General features: G+C 42.0%; 1 protein-coding gene across 1 annotated transcript in view; it reads left to right on the plus strand.

Moving 5' to 3' along the window:
- LOC147638657 (calcium-dependent protein kinase 28-like) overlaps positions 1-22443 on the plus strand; it is a 60088-nt gene extending 37645 nt beyond the window's left edge. Inside the window, exon 13 of the mRNA XM_086798601.1 lies at positions 22016-22443. Coding sequence (XP_086654727.1) covers positions 22016-22177 — 162 coding nt within the window. The 3' untranslated portion in view covers positions 22178-22443. The remainder of the gene's footprint in view (positions 1-22015) is intronic.
- Positions 22444-24647: the final 2204 nt, after the last annotated feature.

A 24647-nucleotide genomic window follows, 5' to 3' on the forward strand; every position in this document is an offset into this window, starting at 1 on the left:
AATGATCTATGCAACTCGAAAATTCAGATCTTATCTCCTGCCCAAATCTTTTGTTTTCTTGGCTGATTCAGTAATTATGTTATACTTTGTGAAGAAGCCAAACCCAAGTGGGAGGTTTGTCAAATGGTTGGCTGAATTGCAAGAGTTCCAATTCACCTTTATGACAGAGCACTCCACACGAGCCACCCTAGCCGATATGTTTACAGGGAGAGAAGTGGCAGAGGAGATAAAGGATCAAGCCAAAAAAGAGGGCAGAGAAATGATTAAAAAACAGTCTATACAGCAAGTACAAGAAGAGGTGGGACCAACAAACATTTTGTATTTTGATGGAGCTTTTCAAAGGAAGACTGGAAAAGGAAGTGTGGGGATCTACCTATGTGATTCAAAGGGGAAAGAGATTGGCAGAAGGTAAGGCCATTGGCTGTGTGAAATCCAACAATGAAGCTGAATATGCAGCCCTGATATGGGGGCTAAAACGCAGTCAAGAAAAAGGAGTCCAAGGGCTGAGTATATTTGGGGATTCCCTCTTGATCATTTCCCAAATGCAGGAGCTGTGGCAGGTTCGGAGTGAGGCACTTAAGCCCTTACAGGAGGCGGCCAAACAATTGTGCAGAAATTTGGGAGTGAAGGCATTTGTACACATAACCAGAGAGCAGAATGTACGAGCCGATGTTTTGGCTCAGGAAGCATTAAAAGAAGAAGTATGTGTGATGGTATTGGATACAGGTTTAGAAGATTTGCAAGAGGTATATGACTACTTGCAACAGGGAGAGTTTCCCCAAAATATGTCCAAAAGTGAGCAAAGGGGATTGATGGCAAAAGCTATACTTGACTCTTTCTTCTCCTTCTCGAGCCTTTTTCTATATTCATTGATGTAATGGCCTGGCTTCTAACAGTAGTTGGATTTGCCTTTCTTCTTAGGCTTATCACCCCTATTCTCGGTATCCTTTCGAGAAGACTAAGTTGATTTTGCCTTTGGCTTATAGACGCCCTGAGGAATTTACCTTTTTGACTAGCAGCAAATGCATGATCTCCTGCATGCATACTAGTTCGGTTTGCCGAGATTGCTCTTCTTGCAAGAACACTGCAACCAACTCATCAAAAGTAAGGACGTTGGGTTACCCTTTATCATAAGCCGAAGTGTAGATATAAAACCCTGGTATGAATCCGGTAGAGGTGTGAGAACAGTAGATACCAAAGAACTGCCTAGGTAGCCCTATCAATACAATAGATACAAAAGAACTGCCTGGATAGCCCTCATCAATACATGCTAGCTGCTCTCTAAGATCTTTAATCCTTGTGAGGAACTCGTCCATTAAATCTCCCTCATTCATATGCTCGGACTCTAAGAGCTTGCGCAAGTAGGTCACTCATGTCTTGTTACGCACTTGGTAAAGCGTAGCAAGCGCATCCCAAGCACGTTTTACAGTTTTCCACGAGCGAATATGAGAAATAATATTGCTTTTCACTGAAAGTGTCACTAATGCATGTGCTTGTGCATCCTTGCTATCCCACCTGGCTTGTTCTGGTGTGGGAAGTGTGGAGGTGGATGTCATAATTACATCAAAACTTATATTACCAAAGAACTGCCTAGGTAGCCCTATCAATACAATAGATACAAAAGAACTGCCTGGATAGCCCTCATCAATACATGCTAGCTGCTCTCTGAGATCTTTAATCCTTGTGAGGAACTCATCCATTAAATCTCCCTCATTCATATGCTCGGACTCTAAGAGCTTGCGCAAGTAGGTCACTCATGTCTTGTTACGCACTTGGTAAAGCGTAGCAAGCGCATCCCAAGCACGTTTTACAGTTTTCCACGAGCGAATATGAGAAATAATATTGCTTTTCACTGAAAGTGTCACTAATGCATGTGCTTGTGCATCCTTGCTATCCCACCTGGCTTGTTCTGGTGTGGGAAGTGTGGAGGTGGATGTCATAATTACATCAAAACTTATATTACCATTCAAAGTACTTGTACTATGCTATTATGCTGGCGAGAGAGGGCGTACCTCAATGCCAATAACAACATTCCAAAGTCCTTTGGCTATGCTGCATCATATAGGACCACAACAGGTAGTTAGTCCCATCAAGCTTATCCTCAATAAAAGGCATCCCAATTACATCTCTATCTACCATTCTGCCTGCAAATAACTAATCTCTGATACAAAATGCAAATATTCCAATTACCTACAGGTACTATCAATGCCCTTTGAATGCAACCGAAATGCTTGCTAGTAGATCATTGATGATGATGGAAACCTGTAAAGTGTATGAAAAATTGCAGTGTAGAGTGTGAGAGTGATACTTAGCAGGAATGGAGAAATCAATGATAATGTTGATGATGCTGTTGAAGCTGTTGAAGATGAACTCGAAGATGCGATGTTGAAGATGACGACGGTACTGTGTGCACACCAAATGCTATTGCTATTGTGCAAAAAACCCAAAATCGAATAAAAACAGGTTGAACTAACACTCCCCCGGGATACCTGTGGAAACCTTACTACATGCGAACGAGCCTCGAAACGTGTAAAAACTCTGTTAACGTAGTTAACAACACACTATACCTTCTCCACCTAAGAGGATAGTTTAATTCGAGACCATCAAAAGAGCAACTCGAGAACAAGATGACAACGGGGTGAAAGCCAAGAGAACCTGCTTTGATACCAATTGTTGGAGTGGAGATCAATGAGCAATGCACACATAAATGCAGCAACCAAGGAGAGAGAGATGGAATACAACTGATGAGAATGAGTGAAGTACCAGTGAAGTGACATGATAAGGTCACTTGCACTCATAAGAGTGCGTACATACGCTCGGGGGAGAAAACCTCCTAAAGAAGGAAAAAGTGCCTCGGTCCATTATTAGCCTACATCTACACATCACGATCATATAACTGCTAGTTTGCTCTTCTTGTAAAAGAAAGCCCACAAGCTCATCAAAAGTGATTGGATCTCTACTACCTCTCATTGAGAGATTAAGAGATGTATGAAATTCAAGATAAGGTGGCAAAGAATTCAAAGTATTTGTAACTTCATCTAAATTCAACAATTGTTCTCTCAAATCTTTGACCTTGGTTAGATGTTCTGTCATAGAATCTCCCTCATGCATTTCAAGTATGTCAAGTTGCCTTTTAAGATAAGCAACCCTTGCCTCATTTCTTGTTTGATACATGTTATCCAGTGTGTCCCAAGCTTGTTGAGTTGTCTTACAAGACTGTATATGAGGTATAATTGATCTCTTGACAGACAAAGCTATGAAGGACATAGCTTGAGCATCTCTAGAGTCCCATCTCTTCTGCTCTTGAGAAGTAAGAGAAGGCACTTGTACTTGAACTTCTGCAACTCTCTGTGCTGTAGTTCTTTGTGGTGTTGCAGGTTATAGTGGTTCATCACGAGAGACTATGTCCCGCAAGCCTTTAGCAACCAACATGTTCCACACCATGAAACTCCATAACGAGTAATTAGTTTCACCCCAAAAACATCCTTTGCTTGTGCCATTATTGCTCATCAAATGACGAGGCAAAGATGTATACAAAGATAAGATTTTAAAACATGAAGGTTTTCACCCACTGCTTTACGGAAACCCTGATTGTCTCCTGTACAGAACACACCTGCGCTGCCAGGGCCAAACAACCTGCTGTGCAATGCTTCTCACGAACTCTGCTGCTGAGCGCAGCTGAACCTTTCAACCACCTGCACACTGCTACCCACGACTGCCTGTGCACGAATGCTGTCCGCCTTCAAACAACACTGCCTTCACCTATGCGCTACACAAACTGTGCGCTGCCTGCACCTGCCTTCACCTGTTCGCTGCCTTCCCCTGTGCGCTCCTTCACACAATCTTGTGGGCTGCCTTCACAGCGTTGACCACACACGAGAACCACCTCAACCATCTGTCTTCACACCAGCGCACAACAGAACTGCCTCAACGATATGAGCAACCAGCTCTAATACCACTTGTAGGTGCTGTACAAGGTTATAGAAAAGACATACACACAGGAATCATATAAGGCAATGAAACGGGCTGCAGTCGGGAGATGGAAAAATATTTGAAAAACTGTATTAACACTTGGCTAGGGTGTAACAATAGCCAACTGTCACAACTATTATAAGTGTCCACACTAGGGTTAGAAGCATGTAACATAAAATGTTAAAACTGTAATATCCCTAGGCATTTTATTCCCCTAACACTTGTACACTTTTTCACTACCCAAAGTGTGAATCTCCTACATACTGGACATGATGTCGTCTCCGCTACTGTGCCTCAGAATTGCGGGCACCGGGATTGGCCCTTCGCGTCTAGATGCTCAGCTAGCATGGTAGACACCACCGCGGAATTATTCATCTCATCCTCCTACACAATGGATTTGGAGAGATTGGAGAGATTGCGAGCATGCCCTGCTCTCTGCTACGTGTGTTGATGTGTTGCTGATTGGTGGGCTGATGTGTAAATCTTGGCACGGTGTCGTGACGTGGACGGTGTCGCTGGGAAAGTGCGAGACTTCTAGCTGTGAGAGTAGCTTCTAATCCCCAGCAAGGAAACACACACACATAACTCTTCAAGGAGCATAAGACATCTCCATTTTTTATGACATATACATGTGCCAATTCACTTCAATACATCCCCAAATTCAGCCTGATGATTGCACATAAATTGTGTATCAAGAGCATGTCCAGTTCCAAGCATAGATTTCCTGACTCCTTTTTCCAAATGCCTCAAACCAATCACATGTAGGCATAACACATTCTACAAATGATTTCCATATACATGTGACCATTCACATCACATGTACCATATAATGCCAATTCCATCATTTTAAAATGTCTCTTGATCACCTGAAAACCTGCTTTCAGATTCCAACAACTCACAAGGCAAAAGATGGCACATGGCGCATGTACAACATATTCATCTGTCTTTTTTTTTTAAAATCACCATGTCTAACAATCCAAAATCAAGTGCCTTTCTATTCCATGGTTCTTCAAAACCATATATACTTTCAAAGCCTTCTTGTTTTTTAAAAAAAACTACGATTTTTCAAATCGTAAGTAACATTAAACAAAAATTTCACTTATCTGAGTAAAAAAAAGCGAATTTTTCTTTTGATTTCGCTATTTCCCATGCACTGCCGTTTGTGCCAGGATCAGAACACGTCATATAATGTGTGATTTATTTGTAGATCATCACCTTTGATAGCGCTTCATTCACCTTTTAATTCTAATCCCAAGAAGCTCCATACAGTAGCCGCCTTCTCATTTTTAAAATCTCTGGTTACATGTAGCTCTGGTTCTCATTTTCTGCACACACCCACTGATATGCGCCATTTTTCTGGTTTTTCTCTCTTTCCCCGCAAGGGATTCGGGCGCACTTCCCTTTTGCAGCTAATATTTCGTATTTCCCAAAATTCAAATACACTTGCGCCTCCTTTTTTTTAGCTTTAAATTCGGATATCTCCTTTTTTGTTATTGCCACGCAAGCTGCCGCCTTCATATACCTCCTATACATCTGATATATCTACTCCTCGTATGCATATGCATGGACCAAAGCAGCATCAAACATCATGTACATATCATAAATCTACTAAAGCATGCGTCATGCATGCACTCCCATAAGAGGTAATCACTGACTCGACCCATCAATACCATAGAGAAGCTACTACACATCATGCACATGGGTAGCCATTTACATCATTTACATAACCCTTTGACGAGCCACCCATACCATCATGCACATAGCCACGCAGACCATGTACATAATTGAGTGTTTCCAACTTACCCATGAGGTCTGAGTAACAGCAGAACCACCCCCACCACCTCCCTACTCACAAGGGCCATCTTGAAATAGCTCTCACTAGCATAGTTGCCACTAGGTTCACCATCCATGGGCATGAAGATATTGTTGAAGGGATCATTCTGCCTATGAGGATACACAAAGACTTTGAATGTGTGCAGCATCTTATTGAAGTCCTCCTTGTTTTGCTCATTCCGAGTAAGAACTGAAATCATGGCATTCCAAGACACGATATCTCAAAAGGGCATTCTTCAAAACCAATCTTTATATCATACATGCTCTCACATTTCCATACATGTTGAGAAGGGTGTTCCCTACTACAAGGTCTACCATAAGCATAAAGCTCCATAATTCACACCACACTCATGTACAGAAGCTTCGAGACCTGACTCAGCCTCAGCTCGTCTTATTGAACCTCATTTACAATATGAACATATGTACTTAGGCATCATATAATGACTCAAGTCATGGCACTTAATCCCATGCATCTGGATTTGCATTTAATGGCCTCATATGCATGGTTTCACACCATAGACGTGCCATGGCACGACATCCACCCCCTCTAAACCTGCAGATCCTCTGGTATGTGCCAAATTATCATCAAGATCCACATATATCTGGATGTCGTCTTCATCTTCTACATTATCAGGAAAATCATCCTCTTCCTCTTCAGCCATATCCATGCTATCACTATCAAGCCTCTCATCCTGAGTCTCCTGTGAATCAAAAGGATCACTGTCATGTCTTCTTTTAAACATCTTGATCCTTTTGCCTGCTACAAGATTCTTTATCTCTGTTCCATCAAGCTCACACAGGGTATACGTGGCATTTCCATGCACATGCTTGACAATGTAAGGGCCAAACCATCTTTTTGCAAACTTCCTTTGCACAGTGAACTGGTTGTCAAGACTACTATCATACATTAGGACCCAATCACCTTCTTCAATAGGTTTTGGCCGGAGTCTGTGTCTTCTATCAAATCTTTCTTTATTTTTCAACCTTGCATCTTTCAAACGAGCTTTAGCAAGCTCTACATCTTCAGGCCTCCTCTCCAGCTGTCTTATTCGCAATGCAAGGAGGTCTTCCTTGTTCAATCCTTCCATCCAGGGTAATACATTGCAAGTTGGAACTACTTCTTCAACCGGCATTACTGGCTTCTGACCATACATTAATTCTGCAGGCATGTATCCTGTCACTGAGCTATGAGTTGTACGGTCAGCCCACAAAGCATATGGTAGCAGCCTTGGACACTCTCACATTCTTTCTCTGCATGCCTTAGCCAAAGCTTTAATGATTGGAGGATGTCCTCGCTCACTTTTACCATTGCCCTCAGGGTTGTAAGCACATGTTAGGGACAGTTTGATGCCAATTCTAGAGAAGAATTCCTTTGCTTCTTCAACATCTAGCTCACCCCTATCCGCTGTTATTTTCCCAACACAACCATACCGGCAAATCACATCTTCCAAGAGAAATTTGCATACTGTTTCCGTACTTTTTGTTCTAAGAGCACGTCCTTCCACCTGATTTGTCAAATCTTCTCTTGCAAGTGCTATGTACCGCATTTGCCAAATTCCCAAGGGCATTGTAACTAGATCCACTACCCATTTGTAGTGCATGGCAGGTGGGTAGGTTGGTTGCAAGCCATCACGATGTCGCACATTTGAGTACATTTGACATACCATGCATGTTTCCACATATTGGGAAATATCCTTGTACATTCCTTTCCACCAATATCTTTCCTTTATTTTGGTAAAGGTGGCCCACACACTTCGATGTCCAGCCCAGAGACTCTCATGGAATTCTTTCATGAGCTTCCCTTGAGTCTCTTTATCACATATGACTCTCTGTGGCATAGCATTCCTCTGCTTAGGATGCTTCCAGAGGTACCCATCCTTTAGAAAATAACCATATGCTTTTCTGCGGATCCTCTTAAATTCTGAGTCAGACCAATTTTCCTGTCTTGTCAAAGTACTAAAGTATTGACCAATAAGCAACCAATCTCCTTCATACATTTCCTCACTAAAAGACTCAAGTGCATTTGATAAGCAAGCATGGTCTCCTTTTGCATATGCAGTAGTATAGAATCTTGTACCTACATCATCATTGTCACTAATCATCCCTTCTTCATCTTCATACCTGGCTCTTGATAGCATATCTGCAACTGGGTTATCTTTTCCTGCAATATGCTCAAACTCAGGATTTAGTGACTTGATATAGGCAATCCACCTAAGCATAGCGATATCTGGAGTGGTGCAGCTTGCAATCATCCCAAGGAGTGGCAAGCAATCAGTTTCCACAAGTACAGATGCTCTAATAAGATATTCTTTTTCACATTTTAGAGCAGTGACTATTCCCCATAACTCTCTCTTGATCTGCGGATATTTTCGTTGACGAATGCTTAATACCTTTGCTCCAAATCTGATTACATACCTGTGATCATCCTCATCATCTTGCCCTACTGCCCATCCTATCCCAGTAGGACTAGTATCAACTGTAACAATCACAGGCCTGCCACACTCATAATCTGCCTTCCTTAGAGTAGGTGATGATTGGAGCAAACATTTCAGCTTCCGCATAGCTTTAATATGTACTGCACTCCACAAAAATTTTTGATTTTTCCTCAAAAGTTGATAAAGAGGATCTGCTACATGTGCATAATGTGGGATCCAAATAACATAAAAGACACATGCACCAAGAAATCTCCTCAGCTCTGTAACATTAATGCATATCTCTTTCATTCTTTGTATTGCATCTATCTTGGCTGGACAAGGTCGGCGTCCATTAGTACTACAAAGATGCCCCACTATTAGCACTTCACCAACCCCAAATACTGATTTCGATCCAGACAAAGTAAGATTCACCTCTTCAAGCCTGGATAGAATCATATCACAATCTTTTATATGATTTGCCACAAACTTGCGGCACCCTTTTGAATCCAAATCCTCATCTTTATTTTTCTCATCACAGCCCTTTATCGGCACATCATCCAGAAAAGGCATAGTTATTTGTGGTATGAAGTCTCGCAAGACTTTATTCATTCCATTCATCATATGTGCCACTGAGTTGGTGGCTCCCTGTGGTAAGGTACACATTCTTACCAATCCCAAAGGAGTTTTCATTGTGGTCAAGTCCCTGCTTTGTATATCCAGCTGAAACTGATCATATCCCGAATACAGATCACCCATAGAGTATATAGCTTTCCCTGCAAATGCTTCTGCAAACTCGTCCACAATCGGACCTGCTCCCACATTCCTGATTGTGACCTTGTTTACAGGTTGCATGTCTTGAATGAAGCGCAATGTTCCATTTTTCTTTGGCACGGTAAACCATCTGTTGGAGTATGGAGCGTATGATGGCTCCAAAATTCCTATCCTGATCTTTTCTTTTAGTAATTCCATCAGCTTTGGCAAGAGAGCCTTTGGTACTGGAATTGGCCGCAGGTTCCAGGGCACATGTGGAACAGTGAAGATCACCATTGGTGCTATTATGCTTGGATCAACACAGCCTATCTCATGTGGCTGAAAAGCAAAGGCCTTCCCATGTTTTACAAGCATCTCCTCAAAACATTCCCTTTCAACTGGCAACAGAAAATCCTTTTCACCAATCTTCAGCTCTTTTAGGGTTTCCTGTGTAAACTTATGTCCAATTTTCTTCGGATCTCTGAGATTCGGTTGCATAGAGGCTTCATCTAATTTCTCCTTGCTTCCTGGTGGCAAGGGCAAGGCAACTGGTTTCACCATCTTTGCAACCGTTTTATACTTTGTATCAACATGAGCATCTATCTCACAATTCATGTTTTTACATTCCATCCCCTCAAATTCCCGGATTATATCATACATCCCCACAGATGACACCTCTATCATCTCATTTCTACCCTGTAAGCATGCTCTTCCCATAGCAAAAAGCACATCCATAGTATCCACAAATGACACCTCATCAAGCACCCCTGAAATAAACTCATTCTTCTCCAAAAGACCACACTGCTCAAGACTTTTTTGTTTATTTTGTACATGTCGACGCATGCCACGCTTCAAATCCTTGCTTTTTACAAAGACCAGTGACCCATAGCTAGAAAATCCCTGAAAATTTGCTGAAAAGTTATTTACATTGATTGAGTCCTGCGAGAACTCATTTTCCCTTGTACCATTGGAATCCCGCTTTACAATGGCACCTGGCCAAAATCCCTCATCTCCCTGTAGTTCATGAATTCTCTATTTATCTTTGGGAGTGACTGTGCTCGAAGAGACTCACGGTTCCTTTCATGGTTAATGCAAACTGTCAAGAACTGAACAGCTTTCTTGCCATCTTTACTCCTTATTCTTGCATATGCCGAGCCATCATCCAAAACTTTTGTTTCCATCCTCACAGCTGTAATGTAGGGTTGCCCAAGGATGAGGGGATACGATGACATCTCCTGAACAAAGAAGTTCTGATCATCTTTCACATCCCCTATAGTTACCCTTACATTTGGACATGCTGCATAGAGCTCTCCAGATGAGTTATTAGCTGCTTTAATCATCCACCCATGATCTACATCCATTGGCCACTTACATTTGTTGTAGAGAATTTTAGCCATAAGATTTATTTCAGACCCATGATCAATTAGAGCGACATACGGCTCTTCCAAGTCACCTATCTTGACAAGGGTTTCAGTGGTTGCTCTTGCCCAATGGCTCCTGGAGTAATGACTCTTTGTAAGAACTTCTTTTTCATCATCCTCATCCACAAAGCGCACTTGTCGTGCCCCTTCAGCAGAGTGATTACATTCCACCACATTTTCTCTCTCTTCCTTTTGCTGTATCTGTACTCCATGAGTCTTGGAAGTGCTTGCCTCCCCTTGTGATGGAATAGATTCAATTATGGACTGCCTTTTCCTTCGTATAACATCAATTATCTCATCATGAAATTCTTTCTTTGCAATCCCCAAGACTTCCCCTAGTGTAAATTCCACCCTGCTGTTTAGAATCCTCTCTTCAAGCACCTTTTTGAGATCTGTTGCGGCTTCAATATCAGATTGAAGCTTGTAGAGTGGACTTTTCCCTTTACCCTTCTCCTTCTCATGCTTCATTTTTGCTGGCACTTCTTCCATTGATACTTCCTGTGGAGGTCTGCTATGCAGTGGAGGCATATGTGATGGCCCAGGATCCTTCTTTTCACTTCCACGGGTAACTCTTTTTGATGACCCTCCTTCCTCATTTTTCCTTTTACGCTTCTCCTCTACCTGTGCCTCATTATTCTGGCATTTAGCAATGTAGGCATGAACAGATAAAGAATCCACAGGCTCCTCCCAACCAGTCTCAAGACGTATACAGTCACCTGCCTCATGCAAAGCTTGCTTAGACACCTTCTTTGACGCAATTAATTCCATTGTTGATGGCCAAAAATCTTCATTCTCATAATCTTCATCATTCTCAGATCCCTGCTTTGATTGACCAGCCTTTAATCCATAGGTTGCTGCCTTAACCATAGAGATAGCATGGCTAGCAGCCATATCCTCAACCAGCTTTTTCATCCCTCCTTTCCCAAAGTTTGTGCTTAATGGAAGACCAGTCTCTGTAAGGTGGATTTTCCCATCTTTGAAAAACACAAGTTGATTTCTGAGAGCTTCTTTATAGCTAGCACAATCTTTCTTTGCATGTTCTGGGTCATCACACCATATACATCTGAATGTAAACCCTTCTTTGCTTTGAGGCCTTTGCATAGAAGCCTGCCCTAATGGTAGCCCTTTTTCTTCAATCCTAGACATCTTCAGTTTTAGGTCTCGCATGCCTTTAATAAGCTCATCCATCGGCCCTTCTACCTTTGGGATTGTAGCAGCTGGTTTTGGTAGATTCTCAGAGATAACAGCAGTTATAGGGGTTGCCAAGCTCATCACCATTTTATCCCTCCTTCACTGCCCCTTTGCTAGCATGGTGACCGCATCCTCGACATCATTCCAATCATTCTTTAGCCCCTGCTCTGTATCCTTATCCTCAAGGAGAATTTCCAGTTTTTCTTGGAGATCTTTCCCAGCTGCTTGTAAGAAGAGCTCTGTTTTTTCCCTGTCCAAGGTTGTGCGCTCAATCCTTGACAGCTGGGCATAGCGCTTCTCAAACTCTCTTAGCAACTCTGTGGCAGAAATTCCCATTTTGGGTTTTGTGACCCATTCCAAGAAAGTTCGTTTGGTCACCCGCTCGGAATCCTCCATGAAATATTCATCCTTTAAAGCAAGCTTGAACTCCTCCCAATTTCTGCCACCATGTGCTGTCTGTAATCCTCTTATGCGCTCTCTTATTTCAAGAACACATACCAGCTCAAAGCTTCGAACCATATCCTCCTCAGTCACCCTGTTTAGCTCCATTTCCTTTGTGTAATTGCGTAAGTACTTTGTGATGTCCTTACCATCAAATTGATCCACCTTTTTCACAATTGACTGCAGTGCTTTAGTCGTGGAAATTTGCCCCCTCTCAGCAGCTTGCTGCTGTTGCATATACATAGTAAACATCTGAAACATTTGCATAACCCCGGGGTCAAAATGAACCCCCTGACCCTCAGGATTCTCAGCCATAGCTTCCCTGTGTATTTCACCACACTCTCACCCCAGCAGTTTCACGTCAGGTTCACCAAAAAGCTGTCGTGACGTGGACGGTGTCGCTGGGAAAGTGCGAGACTTCTAGCTGTGAGAGTAGCTTCTAATCCCCAGCAAGGAAACACACACACATAACTCTTCAAGGAGCATAAGACATCTCCATTTTTGATGACATATACATGTGCCAATTCACTTCAATACATCCCCAAATTCAGCCTGATGATTGCACATAAATTGTGTATCAAGAGCATGTCCAGTTCCAAGCATAGATTTCCTGACTCCTTTTTCCAAATGCCTCAAACCAATCACATATAGGCATAACACATTCTACAAATGATTTCCATATACATGTGACCATTCACATCACATGTACCATATAATGCCAATTCCATCATTTTAAAATGTCTCTTGATCACCTGAAAACCTGCTTTCAAATTCCAACAACTCACAAGGCAAAAGATGGCACATGGCGCATGTACAACATATTCATCTGTCTTTTTTTAAAAAAATCACCATGTCTAACAATCCAAAATCAAGTGCCTTTCTATTCCATGGTTCTTCAAAACCATATATACTTTCAAAGCCGTCTTGTTTTTAAAAAAAAACTACGATTTTTCAAATCGTAAGTAACATTAAACAAAAATTTCACTTATCTGAGTAAAAAAAAGCGAATTTTTCTTTTGATTTCGCTATTTCCCATGCACTGCCGTTTGCGCCAGGATCAGAACACGTCATATAATGTGTGATTTATTTGTAGATCATCACCTTTGATAGCGCTTCATTCACCTTTTAATTCTAACCCCAAGAAGCTCCATACAGTAGCCGCCTTCTCATTTTTAAAATCTCTGGTTACATGTAGCTCTGGTTCTTATTTTCTGCACACACCCACTGATATGCGCCATTTTTCTGGTTTTTCTCTCTTTCCCCGCAAGGGATTCAGGCGCACTTCCCTTTTGCAGCTAATATTTCGTATTTCCCAAAATTCAAATACACTTGCGCCTCCTTTTTTTTAGCTTTAAATTCGGATATCTCCTTTTTTGTTATTGCCACGCAAGCTGCCGCCTTCATATACCTCCTATACATCTGATATATCTACTCCTCGTATGCATATGCATGGACCAAAGCAGCATCAAACATCATGTACATATCATAAATCTACTAAAGCATGCGTCATGCATGCACTCCCATAAGAGGTAATCACTGACTCGACCCATCGATACCATAGAGAAGCTACTACACATCATGCACATGGGTAGCCATTTACATCATTTACATAACCCTTTGACGAGCCACCCATACCATTATGCACATAGCCATGCAGACCATGTACATAATTGAGTGTTTCCAACTTACCCATGAGGTCTGAGTAACAGCAGAACCACCCCCACCACCTCCCTACTCACAAGGGCCATCTTGAAATAGCTCTCACTAGCATAGTTGCCACTAGGTTCACCATCCATGGGGATGAAGATATTGTTGAAGGGATCATTCTGCCTATGAGGATACACAAAGACTTTGAATGTGTGCAGCATCTTATTGAAGTCCTCCTTGTTTTGCTCATTCCGAGTAAGAACTGAAATCATGGCATTCCAAGACACGATATCTCAAAAGGGCATTCTTCAAAACCAATCTTTATATCATACATGCTCTCACATTTCCATACATGTTGAGAAGGGTGTTCCCTACTACAAGGTCTACCATAAGCATAAAGCTCCATAATACACACCACACTCATGTACAGAAGCTTCGAGACCTGACTCAGCCTTAGCTCGTCTTATTGAACCTCATTTACAATATGAACATATGTACTTAGGCATCATATAATGACTCAAGTCATGGCACTTAATCCCATGCATCTGGATTTGCATTTAATGGCCTCATATGCATGGTTTCACACCATAGACGTGCCATGGCACGACAACGGGCAGCACCGCTAATAGAGCCTATGGCTGAGCTTAGGCTTAGCTAGCCTAAGCTAGGCCTAACTAAGCTTAGCTAAGCTAAACTTAGCAATGAGATGGCGAGTTGTTGGTGATGCACAAAGTTATGATGGCGTTGACAACTGCTTGGCCATAGAGATGGCAGCACTGGAGTATCTTTGTTGATAGATGGCTGCATAGGAGATGCTGGCCAACAAAGTCATAGATGCAGGTAATGGTGATGGCGGGCAGTGAGGGGGGTGTTGTAGGCTCTGATATCGACGTTTAAAATCAGGCCTAGGATTAGCTGCTTGCACACAAGCTATGGTGGCTTGTATTGAAACATGGCTATGGCATTGAGCAAAGAGAGAGAGAGAGAGAGAGAGAGAGAGGAGAGAGAGAAAGACAATGCACAAATAAAGAGAGAGATTTGCATGACTCAAATGATGTGACTTGTGTTGTATTTCTTCACTCAAGTACAATGCTTTTATAGGCTTAGAGCCTCTCTTGCATGACATCATTGCTTAGGTCAGTACAGGTATAATATCTAGATATTTAGGTATGCAACTGTAAGAGTGGATTCACACATACACACACATACATATGTTTCTCTTTAAGAGGTTGTTCACACACACTTATCCTTTTGTACTTGGATAAGGCTTGTTCTCCAACAGTTTCATCCTTGCGTGATGGAGGAAGGGTGGGTGTAGCCAATTGGCTTGGGCGTGGAGGTGTAGCCAGTTGGCTAACACTATCCTAGCTACCCCCTCCATCTACAAACTAGCCAGCCTGTAGCACCCCCTTGGAGACGCCCTTGTGTTGCGTTTTGTCACAAACGGGAGCGTGGTTATACAGAATTTAATACTGAAATCACAAGATTTATCATCCTTTGATCACTGCCATATCCCACATACATAGCCATAACAATTGATTTTAGAATGTGGAAGTACTGAAAAGGAATGATACTACACTAGGGACCAGAAGATGGGCTGGTCCCCCCCCTCCCCTCTTGAAGGATATGTATTGCCTTAAGGGAGTAAGAATTTTACAAGTACATAAAACGGGTGGATTGGCCCAGCCATACACCCCCGTTTCTTCCAAAATGATTGAATATGAAAATAACTTACAAACACTATACTTGCCTATAACTAGCCCAGCTACAAGTTAGCAATATGGTGCCCAGCACCCTTCACCAAGATTGCCCAGCAATCCCAGTTTCTACAAATGTAGCTTAACTTCAATAAAATCAACCACCTAATGGCTGAAAATCAGCCTTAGGAGAATGCCCAGCACTTCCCAAGGGTTCTCCCACATAGAACTTGTAGTAACCGGATCCAAGATGATTCTTCCACAGCTTCAATGTTGGGAATAGTCTTCTTCTTCTTCTTTTAGCTTGAATGGAGACTTTCAATTCTGAAAATCAGAATTCAGCCAGCTTCTAAGTGTTTTGGGGAAATAAAAACACTATGGTATGGCTGGAAAAATACTCTAGAATATAAGTGCATTAGATAGAGCAATAAACAAAGGCCAAGAAGTACTCTTGAATGAGGCTGGAAATTTGAATTTATAGAGTTCTATTCAGCCTAGAAGGAGGCGCCTAGATGAAGAGGAGTGGAGGTTATTGCTCATGAAAAGATGTGGTAGGGAGAGGTTTGTGCAAGACTTTTGGATCAAAGAATGGCTATTAGCAAAGTAGCAACTCGTGTAGCTAAAAGAGGAAAAGTTTGCTTTTTATCTTTTTTCTTTTGAGTTAACTAGCTTGCATGACTCTTTTGAAGAAAAGTGAGCTTGCATGCTTTACTTTTAAGAAAAGCAAGCTTGCATGCTTTACTTTTAAGAAAAGTAAGCTTGCATGGCATACTTTTAGATGCATGAAAAGATAAAGCATTGCATGATGCATGCATGTAGCTGAAAAAGCTTGCATGTTGCATGCATGGGGGTTTCTGGCCATGCATGTCACGTGCATGAGGATTTCTGGCCATGTATGGGGGTTTCTAACTATGCATGTCACATGCATGAGGGTTTTTGACTATGCATGTCACATGCATGGAGGTTTCTCATCATGGAGAAGTTTATCAACAATATTTAGCTAGACTGTCATGCATGCATGCACGTATGCATGCATAGAGATAGATGTTAGCACATTCATCCCCAGTTTCTGCCCATATTTGGTGTCCCTTTTGGTCCCTTTTCATGGCCTTGATTGTGGGCTGGCCACCCCTTTTTTTGTATATTTTTTTGGGATTTTTCCCAGGTTGGATGTATTTTTCCCAGTCGGCCAGTTCATCATGTCCAGTCGGCCAACCCCTCTTACCTATAATAGCCTCTCACTTTTTCATCTTGCCTAGTCTTTCTTTTACTCCCTCACTTATGAGACACTTTCTCTCTCTTGCTTGGAACTGCATCATTTCAGTATATTCAGCATAGTTGCTCCATATCTCTCTCTGTGTTGCACTCTCTGCTCAGGACACTCTAGTGCTTATTTGCTTCCGCTCTGTGCACTCATTCATGGTATCATCGCTCCAGGTTTAACGATTCTCTCTACTGCCCCAGATTGTGCCCTATCTATAGCCCCTTCACCTCTGCGTTTTTCACAGATTTGCAGCCTTCTGGATGCTGCGTTTTCTGGACAGTTGCTGCTGATTGCTTTCCCTTCACTTTGGCTTCATCGCTCACAGCCTGAAGGTACTTCTCTTATCAGCGTTTTTCTCTACTTGGAGTCTGGAACCAGTTGGCCTGTATTTTCAGGACTGCAGCCCCTCTTTGGCTGTGTTTTCCTCTCCAGGGGACATTCCCTTTGGTGGTTTTGGTTTTGGTGGCAACCTTGGTACTTGTGGTGGACACTCCTTCCAAGATTGTGCATATTTCTGAGATTAAGCCCAAGCTCTTGTGATGGCTGCCCCGACTACACTTCATATGTTCTCTGAGTCTGCAAATTTGGATGGTTCCAACTACACTTTGTGGAAGGTGAAGGTGAAATCAGCCTTGCGTGGCGTGGATCTCTGGGATTGGCTTGTTACACCTACCAATGCCACCCCTCCCACCCTTGCTTCTGGTGGTGTGACTCAGACAGATTGATATTTGGCAAGCGAATGATCGTCGTGTTTTCTCCTTTCTGATGTTGAATTGCCTTTCCTTCTTTATCTGCTTTCATCTCGAAGATGAAAGATCTTCGGGATGAGCTTGCTGTTCGTGGCAAGGATATCTCTACAAAGGATATGGCTATTCAGCTTCTCTCCAAGCTTCCAGAGAGGTTTGATGCTTATTTTCAGTCTCTTGTTTCTTCTCCTCGTCCTATTTCAGTTACTTGGGAGGAAGTTCTCCCCTCCATTATGCAGATTGAGTCTCGCTTTGAGGAGCGGACTGGGAGCTCTGGTGGTTCTGATGGAGCTTTGGCTGCACGAGATAAAGGGAAGAATCAACAGAAGAAAGGGAAAGGAGGTTTTGACAAGAACTCCAAAGATAAAGACAAAGACAAAAGCAGATCTTCTAAAAACAAGGACATTGAGTGTCATTATTGTGGCAAGAAGGGTCATAAATCACCCCAATGTCACAAGAAGAAGCGGGATGAAGAAGCAAAGAACTCTTCCTCTACAATGGTGTCTCAGACCAAGAAGGATGATGGTATTCTTCTATTGGCAGTTACTCGTCGTGTACTTGCTCTTGTAACTTCTCAGTCGCGGTCGTGGATTGTGGATAGTGGTGCTACTGCTCACATGACACCCCATCGAGATTGGTTCGAGGACTTCACTGCCAGGACAGGCGAGATCACTTTGGGTGATTCTTCTTCTGTGCAAGTGCATGGACATGGCACCATCCCCATCTTCCGCTCCTCCGAGGACAAGAGATACTTCTCTGACGTTCTGTACATTCCAGATTTGGCATTTAACCTTTTGTCAGTGAGTGCTCTTACAGCTCAGGGTGCGGAGGTGATCTTCTCTCATTATGAGATTACCATTCGTGATAAGGAGATTGGTAGCATCTTGGGTCAGGGAGTCCAAGATAGTGGTCTGTAGTACAAGTTGACCGCTTTGCTTTCTTCTGGTTCTTCTTCTGCTCTTTGTTGGCATGCTTGGTTTGGCCATTTGAGCTATCAGCTTCTACAGGGAGCTTCGAAGGATGGGTTGGTTGAGGGTTTACTGACCATCAAGGCTCCATCTACTATTTGTTCCTCTTGTCTACAAGGGAAGCAACACCAAGCCGCCTTTCCGAAGGAGGCGACACACAGATCTTCGACATCACTGCTCTTGTTCATGTAGACTTATGTGGTCCTATGATTACCGCGCCTTTGAGTAAGGCGTTGTGCATGCTCGTGATGGTGGATGACTTCTCCAGATATACTTGGGTCTTCTTTCTAAAGTTCAAGGATGAGGCTTTAGCACTTTTGCGATTGGAGAGTTGAGGTGGAAAAAGAGACCGGTTCCTCGATCAAGGCTCTCACGACCAACAGAGGGGGTGAGTTTACATCCCAGGGGTTTCAGCAATATTGCAGGACTCATGGCATTCGGAGACAACTTACTATAGCGTATATTCCATCACAGAATGGAGTTGTAGAGAGGAAGAATAGGACCATTATGGAGATGGCCCATGCTATGCTTGAGCATTCTTCATTACCTTGACGTTTCTGGGTTGAGGCGGCTTTCAATGTTGTCTATATTCAGAACAGGTCTCCTACTGTTGCTCTTCCAGATAAAACTCCATATGAGGCTTTCCATGGTGAGAAGCCCTCTGTTGTTCATTTTCGGGTATTTAGTTGTTCGGCGTATGTACATGTGCCTGATGAGCATCGCTGCAAGTTGGACTCGAAGTCTCAGCGCATGACTTTTCTCGGATACAACACTGTGTCCAAGGCATATCGTCTATATGATCAACAAGCCGACAAAGTTGTTGTGAGCCGTGATGTGGTGTTCGACGAGACTCCTACATCTTCAGAGGGGGGTGGTGAGCTTCTTCTTTCTCTGCCTCCTCCTCCTCCTCCTCCTCCTCCTCCCTTTGCTTCTGTTACACCTCCAGCTGTGGATTCTCAGTCAGATGGTGATGACTCTGCTCCTCCTCCAACGAGTTCGAGAAGATCTGTGCTTGGATGGTATTTTCAGACAGTTCGTGATTCTAGGTTACGTGAGCTTCCTTCTGCTCCTCCGCCTGGTTCTCTCAGGCGATCTTCTAGAGTTGAAACAAATTCATGAGGGCAACATGTTTGTTAACTATGCTCTTATGTCCTCTATCATTCATGGTCCTTTTGATCCCTCTTCTGTGGACGAGGCTCTTTCACATGAGCCTTGGCGTTGTGCTATGCAGGCAAAGCTGCATGCTATTGAACGGAAAGCTTTATATGGTCTGAAGCAGGCTCCGCGGGCTTGGTACCGACAGATTGATGAGTTCTTTCAGAAGCTCGGCCTACACCGTTCTCATGCAGATTCGAACCTTTATATCCTCCTTGAGAGGGGGTTGATTGTTATTATCGTGGTCTATGTTGACCTCATCTTTACAGGTTCTTATTTTGTACAGATCCGTTCAGTCATGGATGCTTTGGAGACAGAGTTTGAGATGACGGATCTTGACCTTCTGCATTATTTTCTTGGCTTTGAGATTTGGCAGACCCCAAAGGGCATTTTCTTCTCTCAGCAAAAGTACACACGGGAGATTCTTGATAGATTTCAAATGACTGGATGCAAACCAGTATCTTCTCCTATGGATACTAGTGAGAAGCTTTCTCTTCTTGATGCTTCTCCAGGGATTGATCAGGACAGTATCGGGTTCCCGTCGGTTGTTTCGTTTGGTTGACCTACTCCCGATTGGACGTGTATTTCAAAGTCAGCTTATTGAGTTCCTTCTCATCCGAACCTCGTCAGCAGCATTGGCGGTGTGCTCTTAGAGTTCTTCGGTACTTGCGTGGCACTCTGGACTGTGGCATCTTCTATGGCCAAGGATTCACTCTTCTTGGATGGTCGGATTCCGATTGGGCTGGAGATCCAGGTACCCGGCGTTCTACCAGTGGTTATGTTTTTTCACTTGGGTCTGGAGCCATTTCATGGAGCAGTAAAAAGCAGCCTATTGTCGTGCTTTCCTCCACAGAGGCGAAGTATCGTGCGGTTTGTGCAAGCGTATATTGATACCAAGTTCTACACCCACTATTGGGCACTGATGACGGTAGTGGGGATGTCGTAGTATCTAGTCCATACTATGCATGGAGTTGATGGTTTATTGTTTTGTGGATGACTACCATGAGGTTATAAATTGCACTTTCTTATAAGGTGAATTTGGGCATGTTCCTGTATTTATCCCAGTATATATATCTAAATGAGAGTTCAATGTACAATCTCAAGGCTCATCTAGGAGTTCATTGTCCAATCTCAAGGCTCGGACAAGGTTCTTAGTCGTTCCCACACTTCCCATTTTTGCTTGGAGTAAATTTTGGGTTGTAATATTTAATTTTCTCATCATATTTGACTTAATTACATTATGCCCTTTCCAACGAGCTGCATGACCCCATTTGGAGCTCCGCTTGCCTATCACATTTTTTTTAAAAAAAAAATTAGGCTTCTCGTCAAGGTCTTCTGATTTCCATCAAACTTTGACGGGGGGTGAAACTGAATGTAATTATTGATGTTTGAATACCAAAAATGAATATTCTCTCTTATCTTTTGTTGGGAGGATTTTTTATTTTATTTTATTTATATATTAGTGCCGAAATGGACAGACCCCATGTCTCATGGCATGCGGGAGGAGGGGGCGGGTATTGAACCCAAGCCCTTGCGGTGTAGGGCAAGAGCCCTTACCGTTGCGCTGTCTCCCCCACCTCAATATTTTCTCTTACAGGATGGTATAATCTAAAAATTATCCGCTTAAACTAAGAAATTATAAATTAATATTTTTTCTTAAGGTGGGATATTGATGTTTCTTTTTCGCCATAAAATGAAAGAGGGATCCTACAGAGTGTATAGAGGCTCTCCACATCCATTGCGTGCGGGTTTCCAGACACCCAAAGAGAAACCCGAGCCAAAACTCGAAAAGAAGCCAAGACCATGTGCTTTTTTTTGTGGAGATGATTGTACTTGATACTTGACATTGCAGTTTTGTATTTTGGGGTTTAGGGTATGGGGTGTTTTCATGTATGTTTTCTATTTTGGACCATAGATTTAGCTTAAGACCGATATGGTCTTTCATTTATGTAATTGTCTTATAGGTCATTTTTTCAACCTATACCCATACCCACGCTCTGGCTCCTTGCCCCTAAGGAGTTCTTAGCTCGATCTATTCTACGAGCTAGACGCCCCTGACCTAGAGCATGAGGACCCTCCACCACATAGAGACAGATCCAAGAGGTTCTCCGTCGACATGACACGCCTCCTATCACGGAGGCCTAATCCTCTTTCTGCCCTGAGATTGGTACCGGCTGAGGAGGGATCATAGGATGTCTGGATGTATACATGTATTGGGTCTTTTTTCCGTGTTTTTATTTTCTTTCCAGTTCTGCCATGGCTAAGTATATCCATGGTAGTATTGTATTACTTATGGTCTCATAAACCCTTGGGGTGTTCAGTAGACGTTAATATAACTCCCCTCTCTCTCTCTCTCTCTTCTTAGAAGGTTGACACAAACAGCCTTGCAATCTCATATTACATATTAAACGGTCTCGATTGGTCGTGTTTACCATTGCATTCACGTGACTGTTTTGACCTTGTTTTGTATATGAAAAAAAAGGCCAACTTTTCTGATTACTGTTGCTTGTTGGCAGTACACTGGATTGACAGGCTCTATCGAGAACTTACTGGATGAGGCTGACACCGATAAAGATGGGAGGATAAGTCTACCTGAATTCCAGAAGTTGCTCAGGCAGGTCAGTATAGATTCTCAAAATATTGAACAGAACAGGAAGCAGCGCTTTCGTAAACTGTAGCCAGTGGCCACCCACCCTAGCTGCCTTGGCACCTTTTATTGAACAAGGAGGCAAGCAGAGGGTGTGATTGGCCTCTTACAGTAGTTAGAAGGAAAGATTATGGTTCCCTTGTATTACTGAGCATGGCAATTCGTATTATTAGTTGGCCTGGGTTTTGCTTTTGTAGAGAATATATTGAACGTAGTGTCGATTATCTTTGAAGCTGGGTATTGAGTTGTACATTTTTTTTATTTTTAAAGCAAAGTTCTTGGTGGGTTTTGAGTTAATTTTTGTAGCAAAGCTCTTGTGTACTTTCAGCTCTCAATTGCTAAAAGCACAAAAATTATTGTTATTATATAAACTAGTGTCGCGACCCGTCTCCGACTCTCCGACGGGCAAGAAGCATTTTGCATTTAGGTACATACAAAAGAAATATGTGTAAAATCACCCTTCCTTTCTTTTTAGAAGCTAGGCACATCGAGTTACACACAAACACGCATAAAGATGTACGTATGAGTGTGTACGTGAAATCCATCGAAACCATACATGTCACAATTGGAAGATATGTGTAAGTGTGCGCGCCTATGAATGCATGTGTGCATGTCACATACACACATGTAAATATGTGTCTGTGTATACGCACGCACCCATAATATCCATAGATACGGGTCACACTCATACATATATGTATACATCGCCAAACTAATATATAAAAACATCGTGATTGCCATATATATCCATATAGAAGCTTCTAGCATTACAAACCCATAAAATGATGAGTATCTTAACACACCTGAACACAACCTCAAAACAATCTTCAGACAACTCGATTATCTCTCCTTGGTAGCCTATATCCCATGTCTCCATCTGGCAAAATGTATGCCATAAAAAATATTAGCATTGAAAATATAACTCGCATAGAAAAAAGTAAAAGCTTATAAAACTCATTTGGTGGATCAATATTTGTGACGAACGGCATTTGAACAGGCTTGTAAACAGCAAATCGAAAAATTATGTATTGTCTAGTGTCTATGCACCGAAAATCTAACTTATCAGGCTTTTCATAATCCACAAACATTACACGTACATGAAGTTGATCTCTGCAATCTTTCACAATAGTAGATTGTAAATTCTTAGGAGCCCAAAGCTCGTCGTAACTGTCTTGACCATACAAACCCAACAATAATTTGGGTTCTAAAAAGTGAAGATATTCCATGTTGCAAATGAATGTTTCAATAAAAATATAAATTAATCAAATAGAACACAAAAGCTACATAAAAAGAAAGTTTGTATATATATATCGTAAAACACCAGTGCTCTCTAATAGTTCGATAATTAGAGAAGCTATTGCTTGGCCTTCCCAAAATGGAGGGTCTACAATTCAAAATAAATCTTGAAAAATAATAATACCTAAATTATAGCAAACGTCTAAAACATTTACCTTTAATATCTTGTCCATCACCATAAACGAAAAAAAATGATCTCCTTGCCACATCCATCCTAAGCAATATATCCCTGATATCAATATACACACACACACACACATACACAGAATATAAGGGCATTGTATATAAAAGCAATCCAAAAGCAAACAAAGACTGTACTTGCACATCTTCAGAAACATTCTCCAATCAAATGCTTCCTTCATTACACAAAGATAGGTTTAAATGTAGTCTCTTACATCTACAAACTATCATTTACATTTAAATTCTAATTTAGTCTCTTACATCTACAAACTATCATTTACATTTAAATTCTTTCACATGTCATTTTCAAAACCTCCTTATAGACAACATTGGTTGTGAAGAGTTCATTTAAACTTGTTGTGCCACTTTGATATTTCACAATATGCTTTACACACACTCTCATTGCATTGAATGATCTAACACGTGACATAGCGACGTACAATTGTCCATGTGTGAATACTTGCGTGGCCAGGTAAAGTCTCAATACACTCAATGTTTGTCCTTGAGACTTATTTATTAATATACCAAAAGCTAACTTGACAGGAAATTGCCGCCTCCTCATGTCAAACGGCAATTAAAGCATAATAGGCATAAATGTTATCCTGGGAATAAAGACTTTGTCTCAATGTTTGTACCTATAATGATTTCTACTTCTATCACCTTTGAGTTAAATTGCTTACATATCAATCTGGTACCGTTACAAAGTCCTCGTCGAGGATCCAAATTGAGGAGCAAAATGATAGGCGCATTAATCTTTAGAAGTAAGCGGTAAGGAGGGTAACCACCACCTAAGTTCAAACTGTTCAAGTACTCAATTGGATATAGTATTGCATCATTCTCGTAAGAAACAACAGAATCTGCACTAAGGTATTCTCTTTCAAGACCAGGCAACAAACTCAAGGCTAGTTCATTGATCTCATCAACCTCTAAATTTTGTGGTGCAAGAATAGCACGGTCTTTGAAGAAGCATGCATAATCCTCAACTCTATGAAGATCTTTGTATACCCATTCTACCAAACTCAAAA

Source organism: Cibotium barometz, chromosome 5, assembly GCF_041138505.1.
Source record: "Cibotium barometz isolate CiBa-2024 chromosome 5, ASM4113850v1, whole genome shotgun sequence".
Classification (NCBI taxonomy): Eukaryota; Viridiplantae; Streptophyta; class Polypodiopsida; order Cyatheales; family Cibotiaceae; genus Cibotium; species Cibotium barometz.